At 41.8% G+C, this 19,389-nt stretch overlaps 1 protein-coding gene across 1 annotated transcript in view; it reads left to right on the top strand.

Moving 5' to 3' along the window:
• vwa8 (von Willebrand factor A domain containing 8) overlaps positions 1–19,389 on the top strand; it is a 65,966-nt gene that overhangs the window by 35,571 nt on the left and 11,006 nt on the right. Inside the window, exons 27-39 of the mRNA XM_054615185.1 lie at positions 1,125–1,233; positions 1,612–1,750; positions 2,435–2,622; positions 4,720–4,839; positions 5,042–5,106; positions 5,209–5,334; positions 5,420–5,529; positions 5,869–6,020; positions 6,851–7,055; positions 7,144–7,225; positions 8,409–8,613; positions 15,696–15,804; positions 16,545–16,701. Of these exons, the coding sequence (XP_054471160.1) occupies positions 1,125–1,233; positions 1,612–1,750; positions 2,435–2,622; positions 4,720–4,839; positions 5,042–5,106; positions 5,209–5,334; positions 5,420–5,529; positions 5,869–6,020; positions 6,851–7,055; positions 7,144–7,225; positions 8,409–8,613; positions 15,696–15,804; positions 16,545–16,701 (1,767 nt within the window). The remainder of the gene's footprint in view (positions 1–1,124; positions 1,234–1,611; positions 1,751–2,434; positions 2,623–4,719; positions 4,840–5,041; positions 5,107–5,208; positions 5,335–5,419; positions 5,530–5,868; positions 6,021–6,850; positions 7,056–7,143; positions 7,226–8,408; positions 8,614–15,695; positions 15,805–16,544; positions 16,702–19,389) is intronic.

The following is a 19,389-nucleotide window of genomic DNA, read 5'->3' as shown; positions in this document are numbered from 1 at the left end:
CTCTGCACTGCTTCCTGAAAGTGATAAATGAATGGCTGACTAGAGCATTCACATTACCTCACCTTTCCCATAAAGGGGAAAGATCAGATTCTAACATCCACTACATTGTCTCATTATGCACAGTTTGTCTTTTAAATAAAGGAAAATATTTGTTTCTTCTGTCTCCTGTGGTTTTATTTGACACGTTCCAAAATTCAACTTAATGATTCGCTCAAGTAACATCTTGAGATCAGAGCAGAGCAGAAACAAGTATTTTCCTTCAGCAAATGCGTAGCTGATTGTGTTCATCTGTTCCATTATGTCTGTGCTTGCATCCTCCATGCTCAGAGGGCCTTTCTTTGTTTCTGGGGTTCTGTGTTTTTAAAAGCCCATCTTGAACAGTTTATATACAACATCTTGTGTACATAACAGCAAATATTCTCTCTCTTGATTTCCAATTTTGGAAATGGACAACAAGAAACAGTTTCTCTTATGTGTTTCATTAACTTTCCATTCATAGAAATATTTATGGTTTAGAGGATTTTCCATCTTCCAGCCCGCTTATCCACTCTGAATTTCTGTGTTCTGCGGTTGTGTTGCATCTTTCACCCCCACCTGCAGCCAATAAGACTCTGGCCACGATCCAGCTATGTTTCATGGGAAGACCAGTAAACATCTGGCCAGACACAACAAGCTGAGCAAAGACATACACACACACAAACAAACACACACACACACACACACACACACACACACACACACACAAACACACACACACACACACACACATAGACAGTTGTCCCACATTGGCTTCACCCTTGGCTTCACCTAGAGACAGCCGGGATCAAATTAAATCCTACATTTTTATGAAATCCCACTCGGAGCAGAATAGGGCTTCCATCTGAACTCATTTTGTGGTGGCCATGTTGATGCCCTCATTAGATGAGTTCATTTCATTTGAATTGAAAATTGTGACCGTGAAACCCACAATTTTCTAAAATAGAACATCAGAAAAGCCACAAGATTTTTTTTGCCATGGTGCACCATCAGAAAACATGCTCCCTGATTGATATATTTAATCTCAACAATTCACAGTTTTACAGTTCTTACCAGCAAGTTGTCACCATGTGACCTTTGATCTCTAGGTTGCCCCTGCCAGAGGTCAAGATGACAGGGTACTGGACAATAAACCAAGTTGGCAACGCTCGACGCAAACTGCTCTGTCCCACTGAGACACGGCCCATAGACATCAAGGTAAACACACAAAGGAAATCTTGAATGTTAACTGGAAGCAGATATTCCTCCACATCTCCCATATATGGTGATATAGGCCAATGTTTAGTACTTGTATTACAGCAGATAAAAACTATGGAAACTATATTGTTTTGAATATGTGTATATGCTGTATTGTTGCAAAGACTGCTTGGAATATACTGATCTAATGGACTCTTCTACCTTTTGTGCACCTTCAGTAGCTGAAGAAGAAATAAATAAACAAGCGGCCTGTGTGCTGATTCCAGCCACTGTAACACATTTTAGACCATAAACATTAAACCCCCAGTGTTGTTTTCATACACTATTTCCTGAGTGTGTGTGTGTGTGTGTGTGTAACAGTGTGTCTTTTGTTTCCAGGGCCCTGTGTTCCTGCGTGTACAGAGTTACCCCTGCAACAGACAGGAGAGCAGGGCGTTGAGTTTCAGCGAAGAGAAAGCCCACTGGCAGATTCCCATGAATGAAGTCAACATCATCTGCGACGTCGCCACCAAAGATGGTATACACACACAAACACCGTCAAACACTGTGGAGCAGCACATTCTCAGCTCTCAAGAGCTTGATTTAGGGATGTATTAAGAGGATCCAGTAGTGGGAGTATGGAACAAAGGAATGATCTAGAAGGGAGGCATATTCAGACGCTCATTTGTGCCCACTGCCATCAGACTGTATAACAACAGCGGAGACCACAGTCTGTCAACATGCTGACCATGTGGATGTACTGTACATTTTTATTTTTATTCTTATTTCTTATTTTTGTTCTATCTTTATTTTGTTGTACAGTATGTGTATTTATTGTCTGTGTAGTTGAGCTGCTGCAACACTCGAATTACCCCCATGGGGATCAATAAAGGAATATAATAATAATAATATTACAAAGGGACATTTCACTCTTCTGTGTGTAGGTGCACAGCTATGCAGTGGGCGGAACACACTTCCAAGGAAGGTTGAAGACAAAAGATGCTTTATACAGTATTTACTGGAAACACTTGTTGAGCAGCATTGGATAGAACACAACAACTTCAATGCTTGTGATCCCAAATCAGAAAAAAGGACAAGATACCATAAACAAGAGTTAGATGTAACTAGATTCACAAATGTATAAACCCTGGATATAGACAGAAACACATTACAGTATTAATAATAATCCCACATTTCTTATGTATTTTATTTTTTTTTGCAGATGCGCTGTACGTGGCCACGTGTAACCCGGTGTCGCTGTTCTGCATGAAGGAGCGGGCGGAGACGATTCAGTGCATGGAGCTTTACGACGTCTTCCCCAGGACCATCAGTGGCGTCTGGCAGCCCTTCGTCACTGTTGCACCCCTCGGGAGTCCTCTCGATGGGCAGGTGGTGCTGCACGAGGAGCAGGTTGGCACAAAAAACAATCACATAAAGACAAGCTCGTTTAACTTCATGACCACATAAGATTCTATGACCTTTCGTCTTAATCCTTATGGCAAACTTGGCCCGGATGTTGATCATATTAAAGGTACCCTGTGGAGTTTTCACTGTAAAATAAAGAGGCTTTTTCCATCACATAGTTTCACCAAAACATTTGGAATGTATTCTGGAACAGAAAGTAACCTAAAATACAGCCCTCTTTGTTAGGATATCTCAGTAGGAACCCCATTTGACCCTTTGGTAAGCCCCGCCCCCCTCTGCTACTCTGTTAAACTGTCACTTACTGGACTCCCGGAATACATACTGTATTATCAAATTTTTGAAAATATGAAAAAGTGATTACAGAGAGAAGCAGAAGGATATATTTCCAGGATGTCAAACTGATTCAGCAGTGAAATCAGGTTCAAAAATAGTGTTTAATTAGCATATAGGGCCTTTATTGTTTACATTTTCTTGCAATGTTTCTTCTTCTTCTTCTTTTTTATTGGGTCTTTGTCTTCTGTGACCATCCTATGCAGTTGACATAGATGAATCACTTCATCCTCAACCATTAAAACAGTAGATATACCTGACGATAAAACAAAAAACCACACACTAAAGGTACTAAAAAGAAAATATGGTCACATCTTTACACCGTTGTGTTTATGGGTATGACATTAGACATCATTACCTACACATGAGTGATGTAAATGTCAGTTATAATTGTGAGTTATGTGGAACACCATTCAAGAACAATGTGGACTGATTTGTAAAGTGTCTTTGTTTACTGACAAGACTACCATGTTAACGTTACTCAACACTGGTATTTAAACCTTTTTTCAGAAGACAACCACAGATTCCTCACAGATTTAAAATAGCTTTTGCCCAAGTTTGTTTGAGTTTCTCAGAATGGTTGGTGGTTAGCGGTTGTTTTCGCTGCTGAACCTGTCTTACCCCATAAGACCTTAGTCTATGACAGCAGAGCGTAAGACAAGAACAATGAATGTGAGCTATTTCTCCAGAACCAGAACACTTTTACAGCTGGTGCATATTAGGCAAGAGGAGGACTTCTATAAATACCCTTGTGATGGATAATGTTACGTCTGTCTAAAAATGAAGAGGTCCAGACAACAGCAAGTTCATTCTCTGGTCATTGGCCGTCCTGGGAAATCACACACAAACACACAAAGTTCTACTAGGCATTGACTCATAAAAGCACGCCCACACATACTGGTAAAAGTATACAAAAAAACATAAAAATACCACGTTCGAGTACATGCAAAAACACACTCGAAGGACAACATTACATAACACCCCGGCCTGTGAGAAGACACATCCACATGTAGGACATACGCTTGATCTCACGCATGTACACACACCCATTCCAAAGGCAGTTTATGTTTAGAATCAGGAAATGGGATTCGCCTTCTCTGAATAGCTGGACCAGTCCTCGGTACAGTAGTGTGTACGTCAGGAATGGGAGGCCATAAGGAAACCATTAGTGTGTAGCAGGGCGACCGGGGCCGAGGCCAGCTCCCACGTGGCCCCCGCTCATAAAACTCAATTGAAGATGAAGCCTAGTGCGTCACAAACGAAGGCCTTCTGCACAGTTCACCTAACACGCATGGTGTAGATACATATTTATATATACACACACACACAGTGAGTAATGCTATTGCTCACCTAATATAAATGTAAGACTCAAACAAACGCAGAAGAATGTATATGCAAATTGTGTATTGTCAGGTCATTGTACATATTTGTCAAAAGATCAACCATAAATTGAAAAGAATGCTCGGTGCGCGTATGTGATATTTGCAAAAGTAATCAAAGGAGCGTTCATAATAAAATCTAAAATGACCTTTTAGTGGTAGATGAATAAACACATAAAGGAATCATTCCTTTCCTCTCTCTCTTCCATGGAACTGTGTTCCATGTATGCTGGTTTGGGATTTTTCTTCTATGTATGTGATTTACATTGGCAATGCTTCCTGGAGGTATATAATATATTTTAAATGTAATTTTATAATGTTTAAAACATATTATTCCAGTCTTCCCCTGACCTTACATTCCTCCCTCTGCCAGAGTAACACAGTGCTCCATTTGGACATGGTGACAGGCGCCGTGCGGAGGCTCCTGCTGTCTCCGGACGAGGATCAGCCCTCCACCAAAGCCTCCAACTGGTGGAGCAGTAAGGAACAACAAGTGAGTGGCTTCAACTATTCAGACAGGACATGAACTAGATCTGTTATATTCTTCCATATTTATCCAGTTTTGCACAAGGACTAGTTCTCATTTGCTCTTTATATATTTATAATATGCAGAATTTTAGGGTTTTATATCACTCGACAAATCATTCCCAAGCAGTGTTTGGACTCAATGTGTTGTGTGTTTTGACTGTTTGCAGGGAGTACATAAAATGTGTCACGACTTCGCCCACAAAAACTGGCTCCTCTTCTATAAGGAGGAAGGGTAAGCTACTCCGATCTGAACTAAATCATCCACGACACTGTTAAACAGGTTAATCTCAGCCATGCACAGGTATAATCTGTGTGGTTGTGTTTGTGTGTGCAGCAACCAGCTGGACGTACTGGACGTGCTGGAGGGTCGGGTTCACTCCATCTCCCTCCCCATCAACCTGAAGTCTGTCTTCCTGGTGGCAGAGGACCGCTGGCTGCTGCTGGAGAGCAACACCAACAAGTAAGTAAAGGAACGGATCCCTCTGAGGGTCTTAACATTTGAATTCACCTGTAATGTGACGTACTGTATATCTGTCACCGAATAGGAAGTTCCTGCTGACCAAGCCCATGCATATGACAGCTGAAGAAGCGGGCGTGTGTCAGCTCCACAGCATCAGTGAGGACCCGGTCAGCTCAGGACACGGAGCCAGCTCAGGTAAATATGACCATAAAGACGTTTAATATGGACAACACTCTGCTTTAAAGTAATAAACATGGCTTTAATGTTCTATATAGCTGGACTGTAGCACTCATTAAAGACATCATTTCAACCATATTAACAAAACCAAGCAGATAGACTTGAATCAAACCAAATATACCAAGTGGACCATGCCTGTTTCAATCATTATTAAGAATAAGTATATGTGCATAACCCTAGGAAGGGTTTCTGCAGTGAGCTCATTGACATCTTAGTGTTTTATTTAATCTCCTCATTTCCTTTTCCATTGCTCTCTCTGCTCCCTCATGCTCCGTTTGGTTCTTCTCTCTCTCCCAGCTGAGGTGTCCGTCCCCCAGATGCTGTCATGTGAGCAGCTACCCAACGAGAACCTCAGCGCCGCTCTGGAGCAGAAGATCGTTTCACCTAACCGCATACTGGCCGACGCCGGCTCCTACGCACGGGTCGTCGTGGGCTTCCCAGACCTCGTGGTGAGATTTGAAGAGGACATAGTGAAAAACTGTGGGGGGTTAATGTTTGGGACATGTGAAGCTTTTTTCAGATTTGAATTAATCATTAATGCTGCTCTGGACTGTGGAGTGGCTATAGATAGAAAAAAATATATATGTTAAAACCACAATCTACAAAATTTGTGCACACAATATATATATATTTGTTCCCTCAATTTAATACAATGTAAGTGTATATACAGAGAGCCAGCACAGTGCACCCCACTGCAGTCTAACTGGAGGGATGTTAAACTGTGTATATACACTTATCTAATGAGCATTAACTAACCAAAACGTTGGTAATATTTAAATAAATTGAGGCCACGAATTACGTCTGGTGCATTATATACAGATTCAAAGCATTTAGCAAAATATGAGAAGTTTGCAGTTCAGTATTATCATATTACATGTCTTCAAACTTCCCAAAAGCTATTTTCCACCATAATGTAAGACCGCCAAGTTCTCTAGTCGAGCTTAAGGGAGCTTAAGGGACTTAAACCCTGTTGCCCTGCACTGAAACAGAACTTTATTTGATCCCCAGCACTTTTGGAGTTTATTTGCTCCCACTGTATTTACATCTTGTAGGTTTCCATTTTACTGTTATGTACCACAAACATACTAGTCTGGATCAAAGACTCATAACGAGGCAGAGATGTGAATGTTTGAGTCTGAGTATCGCTTTTAACCATTAAATAAATCCTTGCTGTTGGCCTAATGTATTCCTTAAAGAATTAAGTGGGTTGAGAACATGAATGGTCCTTGATTTAAACAGTAACAGTGACATTTTCCTCTTGATTTCCTTTCTCGTCCAGTCCCCTAACGAGGTGTACAGCTTTAAGAGGCCCGTTGACCTGTCGGTGATGAAGAGCGCTGAGAGTGGAGCTCACATGTTCCTCAGAGGGGGCCTCCGGTCCACCGTGGCCAAACGGGAGAATTGTGTCAGTCTGCTTTCAGCCAATCAGGTGGTCCGAGCGCTTCCACCCAACAAGGTGCCCCTGAAGGAGGTCTACCCCAAAGGTCAGAGTTCAGATCTTAAATATGAGCTCAGCAAATCAATGCAGGCAGAGAATGTATTCAGACTTGTTTTGTCTTGTTTGTCACTCAGATGTCACTCCTCCGATGACAGCGGCGTACCTGGAGGTGACCGATCTGAACTCCAAAAAAGTCAAATATATTCCTGTCCCAAGGTACAATGTCATTTTGCATCCTCTAGCACCACCTAGTGGTCAAAAACAGCATTGCTTTGAGACAAAATATTACTTTAAAATTGGATTTTTGGTGTCATAGAATGTTTATGTATCACCAAAGCATACAATGCTTTTAGACATTCAAGTGTACAAAAAACACATGCACATATTTTCATCTTCTTTTGTTTTAAAAGAGGCAGTAACACTTTTGATCATTGTGTCTCCTGTCTTGCTGTCACATGTTCTATGTAAATTAGTGACTTGCATTAGTTATTTTTGCCTCATTTCATATGGCATATTAGGTTGTCCCTCCTAGTGGGCCAACTCAGTTTATTATTTGACCACTTAAAGGGTAACTTCTCTATTTTCCCATATTTTTGTGTCAAAATAACTAGTTTGGTCCAGTATTAAGGGAGAACCCTGCAGACAGCAGCCAATAAACGGACTGCAATGTAATCGCTACTCCTCACAGCTAATTTACGTCCACTAAAGGTGCTTGTTTTTGCCACTGACAGATTGTTATAATAAGTGTCTGACAACATTACGGAAATTATCCTTTGTGTTTGTTATCGTGCTTCTAGCTCGGAGAAGCCTCGTTCTGATATCTTGTGTTGCATCCATATTGTAGAAATTGTCTAAATATCCAGCCATGACATTACAAATCTTTTACATAACACTAAGCTATACTTTCTGTACTGAAACACAACAAACTCGGACAACACCGGCACTCGTCTCTCTTTTATTTCTCTATATGTTCCTTCCCATAATGTTATTAGACACTTATGGTACCAATCTGAGCCTGTCAGTGGCAAAAACAAGCACTTTTAGTGAACCGACATTCAACGTGAGGGGTTGCCTCGTTTAGTGGCTGCAGCATTCTCCCTCAATACTGGACCAGTTAAAAAAAATGATGACACTCAAATAGATGGGAAATAGGTTGGAAAAATAAGTTCAATTTTTAATTCAAATTGATGGGAAAATCATATTTTATAGGATAAACATCAAAAGTCAGACACACATGATGGAGGTGATCATATTGAGCCAGGAAAACCCCTTCTTTAACTGACAACATGATTTACACTTTCAAGGAAATTCCAAATGTTATATATAGTGAAGTTCTCGGTGGCCTTTAGACGACCCGTCTGACTGTGTCTTGTCTTTCCTACATATTTGCGACCGGCAGGTCAATGACCGTGTCGCCTTACACCAGCTGGTTGTCCAAGGTGTCAGAGTCTGACGTGCTCATGGCCCCTCTCGGTTCTGGAGGCGTGGTCACGGTGGACATGGGGGGGTACGTCCGGCTCTGGGAGACGGGATCAGACACCCTGCAGAGATCGCTGATGGAATGGAGGAACATGATTGGGTCAGAGGATGGCAGACCTTTACAGGTAATAATCACCACTTCGTTTGGTAAAGAATAGAAATGCATGCAGGATGCAGTTTCTCTCAGCACCACCAGGGGGCAGTGCCACTTTAAAAATCACTACATTGAACAGATTTTCAGCTGGATGTCCCTCTGCATACACTCCTCACTCTGGCAGAATATATTAGCTGCAGAAACATTCCTCATTTCATGCTTACCAGAATGTTTCCAGCCCTTATATTTACGACCCAGCTGGGCGGGTGTGTATGAATGGATGGGCATTGTGCTGATGATGCAAGAGGTTTGACCCTTGGTGTGGGTCAGAACATTTTCGGACCACTGTACTGAAGAAAGCCTTGTTAAGATGCCCACACACACACACACACACACACACACACACACACACACACACACACACACACACACACACACAACAGAGGCAGATACATTCTTTAGATAATGGAGTCTCCCAGATGTAGGGGGCAATATCTGCAGATCTGTGGTTCAAGCACAAGGCAGAGAGAGAGAGAGAGAGAGAGAGAGAGAGAGAGAGAGAGAGAGAGGGCTGAAACAAGGATGTCAGAGAAAGATCGTAAAGTTCAATAAAGTATTTTAGTATCTGTTTTCTCTTTCCTCATTGAAAGATAATTAATTGAATCTTTATTAAGTAAAACAACTCACAAGTTGATTATGAAGTTTTGTGATCCGTGTAAGCATCTTTTATGTGAAACAGTCGTAGAAGTATTTTTATTTAGTCATCACACAATACAAAAGGTATAAACAGTATTTTTATACTTGTTCTACAGTAATAATATGTATACCTAACTTTTTTAATAAGACTAACTATTTGAACAAGTATTTTGTTTTAAGAATAAATGAAGAGGAAAGTAAAAACATTTTTTTTATGTCAATCTTTACCATTTTCTACTAAGTAATTAATTATACTTATAGTAATTCAGAGATATAGAATTTTCTTAACACTGACCAAAAATGAAGTGGTGCCTTTGACTTAGAATATATACTCTTTATTAAGACACACACACACACACACACACACACACACACACACACACACACACACACACACACACACACACACACACACACCTGCCCACCTTCACTGCACACACGGGACCTCTCTGTGGCCCAGATTCCTCAGGAGTCAGGTGGTCTTTGATGGGGCACCTTGAGTCCACTGAAGGTCACACAGACTCCTCCTGTGCTCCCAGTGAGCTCACTGACACCAACAGGAGCTCTACTGTATTTAAACATACCTGCCTACAAGGCTCTCTGTATACCTGCTCTGAGATGTACGCTACCTTAACAAACTGTTTACACACCTCACCAGCTTACCTGTTTGCAAACGGCACACATGTGCACTACTTGTTAAATACCTTGTTTTTATGACACGAGTGTAACAATTTGGCTTTTGACCAAAGTATGAAATGAGAAAGGAAAACAGGAAAATGAAAGAAATTAACTTTGTACCTCTTAAATTATATACTTCAGAGGTAATTAACAAGTTTTATTAGCAAAGATCAATTCTTCCCTGCAAAAGAAAGGACTCTAGCTTCATGCTCACATTTTCGTGACAACCTCACAATGAGCGTGCAGGTGTGCATGACAGTCTGACATTGTCACCTTGCAGCACTGATGACATCATCAACACACACACACACACACACGCGGATGCACAGGAAACATCAGTCGTCTTCTCTCTGCGCACACACAACACACGTCTTTTGTTGAACTGGTGCTTCTGGGGCCACGTAGGTGTCAGCAGGTATCCATAATAAATAAAACCACGTTCACTCTGATGTATCCCGTCACTCAGCCTGACACTTAATTGTACAACATGGCTGTGTTTACACACGTGTGTCAGTGTGTGGGTGTCTGTTTGGCCACCTGCCACCCTTTTCTTTCCCCTCCTCCCTGCCCATGCTACACTGAAGTTAGCTTATCAGTCGCACTCACACGCACATCTTCACTTGCTCGCTCCTTCAAAGTTCAAATACTCTGCAGCAGTGCCTTGCAGATCTTCTCGACATGTGCAAGTAACATTTTGGAACCCCATTAATTAGAGTGCAAATGACAACATTTCAGTTCTTACCCACACACCTGCACGCAGCACACCTTGGTTTCATAAACTCACATAAGACTGTTTAACACTAACAGGTTCATATTGTAGACACAATTGCACAAACACTCATGTACAGGCATGCATTTATGCCATCACACACACAAACACCACACACACACACACACACACACACACACACACACACACACACACACACACACACACACACACAAGCATGCACCCAAGTGCATGCAGGGGCACACAGTTACTCCTCAAAAAGCACTCAAAAGTGGGCTCATACACACACACACACACACACACACAGATAGATTCCATCAATCCTAAATCACTCTCTTTCTGTCTTTAGGCGTCTGAAGGGAGAAACCGAAGTTTATGAGGCTATCAATCTTGTAAGACAAGGCGTGGAGCGCAGATGAGAGACGTATAGAGACGCTGAAAAGAAATTAGAGAGGGAAAATAAGTGATTGAGAGAGAAGGGTGGGAGTAGCGACATTGATTCCCACAGTCATAAAAATGAAGTTTTCTCCGCAGCGCCGGCGCCCCTCACTCCTCTTAGTTCTCTTAATATCTTACGTTTCTCTATCTCTGGGTTAAGGTGACATCTTTAGCCTACAGGGACCTGTGGCAACAGCAGCATAGCAGCATTTACATCCTGGGTTTAGGTGATGTTTTCAACCAAATACAGTGGAAAAACACGGGCAAAGTCGGCGACATCACTCAAGTTTTGTTTTATACTGTGCACCATCATTTTTGTATCTATTTGGAGCAGGAAAAGCAAAATGTCAGCCGTGGGATGTCGAGCTGATGAGACAACTGTCAGTCAAGCAGACCAAACAAACTCACCCAGAGATAAGCTTGTGGGAAAAGGATTTTCAATATTGCCATAAAGGCACACATTAGAAGTAAATTGAGATATTTGCACCAGCATATTGTAGAAAACATAAATGACACTTTATGTCAAGAGAAAAAAGTCTTCCCTTCTCCTCAGTTTTAAACATCTAAGAGCCATAAAAGGTGATGCATCTGGAAAACTAGTTAGATTGTTTTATATTTATGACTAATTAAGAGGCGGACAAAAGAAACATCACTAGGTGTTGATTAAGAGTAACACAATAACTGAATTTCTTCAATAAGTTCAGAAGTTTTTTTTCTCCCCATTTTGTATTAATTCTATATCAATTTAGTTTTTCAACAATATCCTCAATGTAAATAGTTATAGAAACCAGATGTAATGTGACAGTTGTATAGGTTTATGTTCAGGCCACCAGTTAAATGAATTAATAACAAAGTTTGTTTCTGAGGAACCATGTTTCATCCATCATTACGGCGTGATATATGTAAGCAGATATGCTGAATGACGGATGCTCGGTGATCATATCAGAAACGTTTTCTGCTATCTGATATCCTGTAGCTGCATCGCCCAAATGACTCACGTCTCCTTCACGACCAGAGAGCTGGAAACTCAACCGAGCGTGGCCCCTACTAAGAGTCCAAAAACGGACACGTGTCGTAAAGCGTCACTCGTCATTTTATTCTAAAAACCAAAAGTAGAGTGTTCGTCACCCTTTTTACTGGTTGTGACTGAGCGAGAATTCCATTAACGGCATGAAGACACATTCATGGGGAATGTTGTCACCAGCCAGTAAGAGTTATATCTATATATGCAGTGTGATGACAAAGGGGGGTTACTGAAGCAACCCTCGGTTCTCGAAAGGGGGAGTTCTGATGGACTGTATTCTGAGACACAGGCCTGATAGAGGAGGAGCTGTGTTGTCAGGGAAAAACAGTTTGTGTGTGTGTGTGGTGTTTATCAAGCAATCGTAACCACCTTCATAAACGCTCTCAGTGAGAATGCTATGTCTAGCCGGTACAGCTAAGCCTTTGAAGCCACATTCCCACGCATCAGGTGCACAGCCTCGTTACACCAACATGGCACCGGCATGTGTGCAGCAGAGCTCATGTTCTGCTGCTGTTCTTTTTTTTTTTTTTCCTTTCCGCCGTATGACCTCACCCGTGCGTCACACGGCGGAGAGGCCAGCTCCTGAAGGTGAGCCGCGGTGACACGAGAGGCCCAAAAACCTCTGACCCTCTACCTCAACGCAGAGCTATGGCACCAAAGCTCTCTCTGGTTACTGAGGGTTACAACACTGGTTCATGGGCACCCACACACACACACACACACACACACACACACACACACACACACACACACACACACACACACACACACACACACACACACACACTTCCTGTTGATCTTTTGATACACAGATGCTCTGTTGGTCTGCAGCTGTGTGGGACGGTTGGGATGTTTGCCATTTTAAATGATCCATGTTGGAGACCCTGCTGGTGACTGAAACAGCCCCTCCCCCTTTTCTCCTTTCTGTTATTGTCATGCAAGGAACAGAAAGTTCTTCTCATGTAAATCTGTAATGTCAACAGCCAACGCAGCTGGACTGTAGATGATGATCATGGTGTGTCTGCATATCGCTCTGTGAATCAGTTTGTGTGTGTGTTTGTGTGTGTGTGTGTGTGTGTGTGTGTGTGTGTGTGTGTGTGTGTGTGTGTGTGTGTGTGTGTGTGTGTGTGGGTGTGTGTGTGTGTGTGTGTGTGTGTGGGCAGGAGTCGGAGGTATCGTTTTTGTCTTAAAACTTGTCCGATACCGAAAATTGAATTAAGACCTTTCCGACAGTATCACTAAAAAAAGATCATATGTTATAATCTTCTTAAATGTTAAAACTGTGGAAGATACGTTGTATTGGATTGCATTCAATTCTATAGGTGTACCTAATAAAGTGGACAGGGAGTGTATTTGGTTAAATGGATATATCTACGATGAACTAATATTGGTCGGACTCTAATTAGAATATGTTTGGCTGCTTATTGTATCTAATTTTAAAGTTATCTCAACTCTGGGGAGATCATGCGTTCCGTCCTGTGTGTGTGCGTGTGCGTGTATCTGTCTGTCCATGGCTAATCTTGCATTGTACTGGAGCAATCAGCAAAATACTGTCTGGGCTGGTTTTTGTAGCTCAATGCTCAAGGGCTTCTTTTGTTTGCGGTGATTCATCGATTTTGAAAAACTATGTCATCGACTGCTTTACAACATCATTGCCTGCTGACTCCTCACTCCTCTTAACCGGCTGGTAGGTGCTGCAGGTGATGAACAACTGCTTCAGTAGAAAAAGGCAATCGGCCATGCTAAGAACAAGTTGTATCACTTCTGTTGCAGGTCACACATGCCTGATATGTAATAATCCACTAAAGTTAATCCAAGTAAAGTCTTGTTTTGTTATCTTTGCCACCATCTTGACTGTAAGTGAACCAGTGGGGACTCCTGGCTGACTTTTTGTAAAGTTTACGGTTTAAAAGGTGTTTTAAATGTTTATTTATCATAAGGGCTTTTTTTTTTTTTTCTTTGTAGGAAAGTTTATTCGATTATTTACAGAACATTTAGATTCATTGTATTTTTCGCATTATTTCTATTTCTTTTATCTCAGATATTCATATTTGCTCTGCTAGAGAGGTTAAAGAGGACACCTCTGTGTTGGGAGACTGAAGGTTTTGATGTCCACACTAGCTTGTGTGTGGAAAAAGCAAATGAGTGTCTCAGATATTAACAAGGTGCCCCTATGCACGACATTTAAAACCAACATCTTCTACCAGCGTGAAGAAGAAAAACAGCAGAAACACTTGGAGGATGGTTTCTGGATAAATGTTGAAAGACATTTGAGCGATAAAAACATATTGTGTCCAACACTTACAGTAAGTGTACACTGTGAACTAGTTCCCACAGTGAGTGTTATCTTGTCCTTGTAATCGGACTTAGTTTATATCAGACTGACCCTTCTAATCTGCTCTAAATATAGAGAGCTCTGCTGATGCAGCCGCTTCATGTAGATGTGAGGACGGAGCTCCACCGTGACAGTTTGAGGTGTGGACAGCGGGTCAGAGGAGAGAGAGGAGTGGTCCTCCTCAGCTGGACTGCTGCTACTAGTAGATAAGTGTCCGTTCAACTGTTCAGTCCGTGAAGAACCAGGAAAAAATTCAAAAACCGCAAAGAAAAAACACACACAGAACAAACCTCATCCCCCACAGATACCATTCAAATTCCTGCAGTGTGTAAGAATGCAGCTGAACTACAGGGGATGCACTTAGTCTCCCACTGAACGACTCATTCCTCTCTCACTCCCCGATGCGTACCAGACTCTGGTCGGCCGCCCGCCTCAGTGTCAGAGCCGGCATGCTGATTTTGGCAGCGATGGTGCTGTTGAGATGGGCCTAAAAAAACAGCAGCTTTAACCTCTCTGTGTCTCTGCTACCTCCTTCTCCATCACTCCCTTGACCATCCTGCTGACCTCAGACCAGTTCTCTAACCGAAGTCCATTCTGTTATTGCTTTGACTGTGTCGAAGCTGACTGTGTGGGTGTTTTGGTTGGCTGTCTAACAAACTAATTCAGTACATCAGAGGAGTTGTTGTGTGAGCTTGGAAAAGACAAAAAGTAGAATCTCATGAATCTCTATTAGTGGCAAAGTGGGATTACTACTACAATAGGGACTCAGTGCGTTTTCTTTGAAGCTTTTCCCGGAGAGTGTTTTGACACTGTCTAAACACTGCAGCCTCTCAGATGAAACTGGATTCCCTGAGTTAGGAGTGTTACTCATTAACTGGTTATCTTATCTCTGGATCTACATCTACAAACTGTGGTTGTGTGACTTATTGGTCATCCTGCTGAGATGAGAGTGGTCTGTTAGCGTTTTCAGACTTTTTACATGCAAATCTGTGGATTATCCAGACTATATAAGTGGCAAAACACCATTATTTGTGAAAAAAACGTGTTTTTTTGTGTGATTTTGGGGCTGAACCGACCCTTTGAGTCTTATAAGCTACAGCATTGGTTGTAGTTCATTTCAGAGGCACCTGCACACATGTGAGTCTCTACTTGCATGCATGCCGAATGTTTAAAAACTGACCCACATGGCATCTCTCGATCCTCTGCTCTCAGATCACCATCCAGAAGGAGAGCGGTCTGGATGTCAGCGCCCCAAAACATGGCAAGGTCGACGCCAACAACGATCCTCACGTTGGGGGGAACCAGTGGGCTGGAGGCACAGGTAACCAGTGTTTTTTATAACGAGTCAGCAACATGCAGAAATTCCATTCTGTCCACCAAATGATGATTGAAATCATTGTGACATTTTAAACATTACACATTACTATGATTGATGGCACTTCAGGAGCACGCGAGGTGTTTAGTCTCTGCTCAACTGCTTTAGGGCTTAGAAGACGTTAATAAACTGTACTTTTACCAAAGAGCTGTCAGAATCAGATATTACTATGTGTACATTTGAACTATGGTTATGATAGTGATGAAAAGAATAATTGGTTAATACATTAGTCAGTGAACAGAAATTAAATAGACAACTATTTTGATTATGAATTCTTGTTGAATTAATTTCACGAAATTAAAGATGTTTAAAAACAATATGTATAAATTATAAATAGGGATGGGATTATTTATTTTCATTTTTTCATACATTTTATAGAAAAAGATATTAAATGATCAATTAAACAGCAATCCAGGGATGAATCCATAACTTAATAATTGTTTATTGCAGCCCTTAGTTTTCAATTTTTTCGTGAAAGGTTTGAAAAAATTCTAACAAACAGTGAAGAACCAATCAATAGCTCAACATTTACCCTGTAAGTCAATGTGTTGTGTTTACAGTAAAATTAATGCAAACATTTTACTGAGTTAATAAAAACTCTGGGTCAAATGTAAAGTTTTTAAATGAGTTATTTGTGCCTCCTATAACTGTGATTGGTTCATCCCTGATAAAATGTTTGTTTGCAGGCGGGAGGGACACGGCGGGTCTGGGTGGTAAAGGGGGCCCCTATCGTCTGGATGCGGGACACAAGGTCTACCAGGTGTCCCAGGCCGAGAAAGATGCCGTTCCGGAAGAGGTTCGCAAAGCCGCCCGCGAAATGGGTGAAAAAGCCTTCAAAGAAAGGTAGGTCTGGACCCGTCCAGTGTAGGAAAGCACGGTGGATCGTTAACCAATAACCCGTATCCAAACTGAGTCACCTCCACAGGTGGGAAACTATGTGAAGGTGGACAGATGCTTTGGACTGACTCTCTTTTTCCACTTTGGAAACTACCCAGAACAGAAGTGTGTGTAATGTGGAACAGGTGTGTTTGTGTGTGTTTGTGTTTGTGTTTGTGTGTGTGTGCGCTGGCATTTTTGTTCAGGGCGTCTGTTGGGTTTCCTTGTCAGTCAGTCATCCCAGGTATGGCGCTCCATCCTGGGCAAACAACCACAGTCTGCAGTGACCCGGCTGGACGGATGAGCGCAATGGTAGATCCACTGGGCAGTGTGTGTGTGCGTGTGTGTGTGTGTGTGTGTGTGTCTGTGTGTGTGTGTGTGTCTACACTTGCACACATTCACTTCATAGCAGAGGGTTAAGAGTGCACCCCTTTCACCAGCTCCACCATGAAGGCTGTCTCTGTTCTCCTCTGCTTCAAACAGTTTCGTTTCTCTTTACTTTCTTTACTCCCCCATCCCTCCCCCACCCCCTCTCATCCTCCCCCTTTTTCCTGCATGGCCCTTCTCACACACTGGCTGCTTTCACAGCCAAGAGGACAACCTCTCTGACTCTCCTCTCTCTCTTCTTTTTGTGTCTCTTCTGTTTTCCCCTTGGTCTTCACCCATTTCACTCGCTTTTCTAAATTTCTTCTTTGACGTCCTCTCCCTCCCTCCCTTCCCTCCCTCCCCGTCCTCCCGCCTGTCTATCAGTGTCCCGCTAAGCCCGGAGAGAATCTTGTAGCTACATGCTGATGCCCTTCTTCCAAGTAGATGTCACTGTACTTGACTGTGCTCTAACACAGCAGGTGAGCACACACCACGTAGGTGAACCTGTAGAGGAGGCGGCTTGATCTTATGTTGTTTTTCTCTTTTCTCACATAGCAGGTCATCTCTGTCAGGCTCTTTCCATATCTTCTCATTCACTGGTGTGTGCACTCAATCCTTTGTTTGCTTAGCTTAAGATGAAGCATCAATCAAACTATGATCCCTCCGTAAACCCTTGAGCACCTGACACACGCATACATTCACACACAAGCAAAAACAGGCTTAGGTATGCCTTAAAAAAACATGTACTTACACATACTTACATTTCTCTGGATGTTTTTTCTGGCTGTGTCAGAGGTCAAAAATGAATTTTAAAAAAAATGTACATTTCAAAATTGAATAATAGATTTATTTTTTGGGTTTTTTCCATAGAGAGGAATGTGCATTTTTCAAAAAATAAAACAACATTCAAAGAAGATAATCTCCTAGATTAGATTGTTTTGAGGCATTTCTTTTAGCATTTTTTTTAACAGATGACGGCGTACAAGCAGAGAGAGGGGTAATATATGCAACAAAGGTCCCAAGGCCAGAATCAAACCCAGGACGTTGTGGTTGTATGGCGCTGTAACTAAACAAATAAATGAGAATAAGTGGAGTTTCCTTCAGCTTTGAATCCATAAACCTCCTGAATGTTAAAGGGACACACCCGTAAAAGAAATTGAAAATGATTGCTCAAGAATTGATGAGCGCTGTATAAGTTGTTATTGTTTGGTGTTAACTATATTTATTACAATACAAAAATGCTTATGGAAACATTTCACAAGGCAGCCACAATGAGCAGTAGGTTTTAAACTTGTGGGAGGTAGTGATGGACAGAACAAGTATAAATGAAAAGAGACTTTTAAAACAAAACCATTCTAATTTAGCTTTTCTGTTTCTGTTATTGAATGCATCCTTACATGCAGAATTAAATCAGATAATCAACATATTTGAAGAGGAACTCATCCTGTGGGAGGCAGGTCTTGTACATGGAAGGCCACTGTTGGTGTTGTTTGTTTAGTTGCAGGGAGTGTCGGCATAAGTCGTCGTTTTTCGTGTGTCTGTTGTTTGGGAAATGTCCGTGCCTCCACCTCCATCCAGAGCAGACTCTTTCTCTGTGTTTGTCATTCACTCCCTTTCTCCCGGTTAAATCAAGGTTCAGGAATTTGAAGGAAATAGCCGCGGCCACTGGCCAGAGTGTCTGCTCACCACACACACTCACGCATCCACACACACACACACACACACACATGTGCATACCTAGGAATGTGTGGAGGAAGTCCCTGTGCTGTGCACCGCTCTGTGGGCTGACATGATGTGGTGTGAATGCAAAGGAACAGACAGGAGACAGTGTGTGCTGATCAAAAATAACTATAACGTGAGTGTGATACAGAACATTATGTGTCATGAGAGTGAATGGCAGCATAGGGGGAGCTGGTATAGAGGATGGAAAATATCACTGATCAATCAACTCACACAATTCTAAGCTAAGATATAAAATGTATAAAGATATTTAAAAAAAATGTAAAAAAAAAACATTAATATCTTAAATTGAACAAAATATGTTATTCAGAAATTGTGGCTTACTCTTTGTAAACACAACATTTAAATGTGGCCCCTCCCCCCACAGGGCAAATAAAAATAAAGTAAGAAAATGCAGCTAGAGGGCAACATTTCTACAACTAGTCAGTCATACAAGAGGGATTATTTTTGTACGAGTGTACACATTGATATTTTATGGAAACCCTGCCTAGTGTACCTTTAAACTGTCATTCACTTGTTCTACAATACAGAGAGTCTAACCTCCACTCT

The sequence above is a fragment of the Anoplopoma fimbria genome, chromosome 16, assembly GCF_027596085.1.
Source record: "Anoplopoma fimbria isolate UVic2021 breed Golden Eagle Sablefish chromosome 16, Afim_UVic_2022, whole genome shotgun sequence".
In the NCBI taxonomy this organism is placed as follows: Eukaryota; Metazoa; Chordata; class Actinopteri; order Perciformes; family Anoplopomatidae; genus Anoplopoma; species Anoplopoma fimbria.
This window is presented reverse-complemented; position numbering and strand designations above follow the sequence as displayed.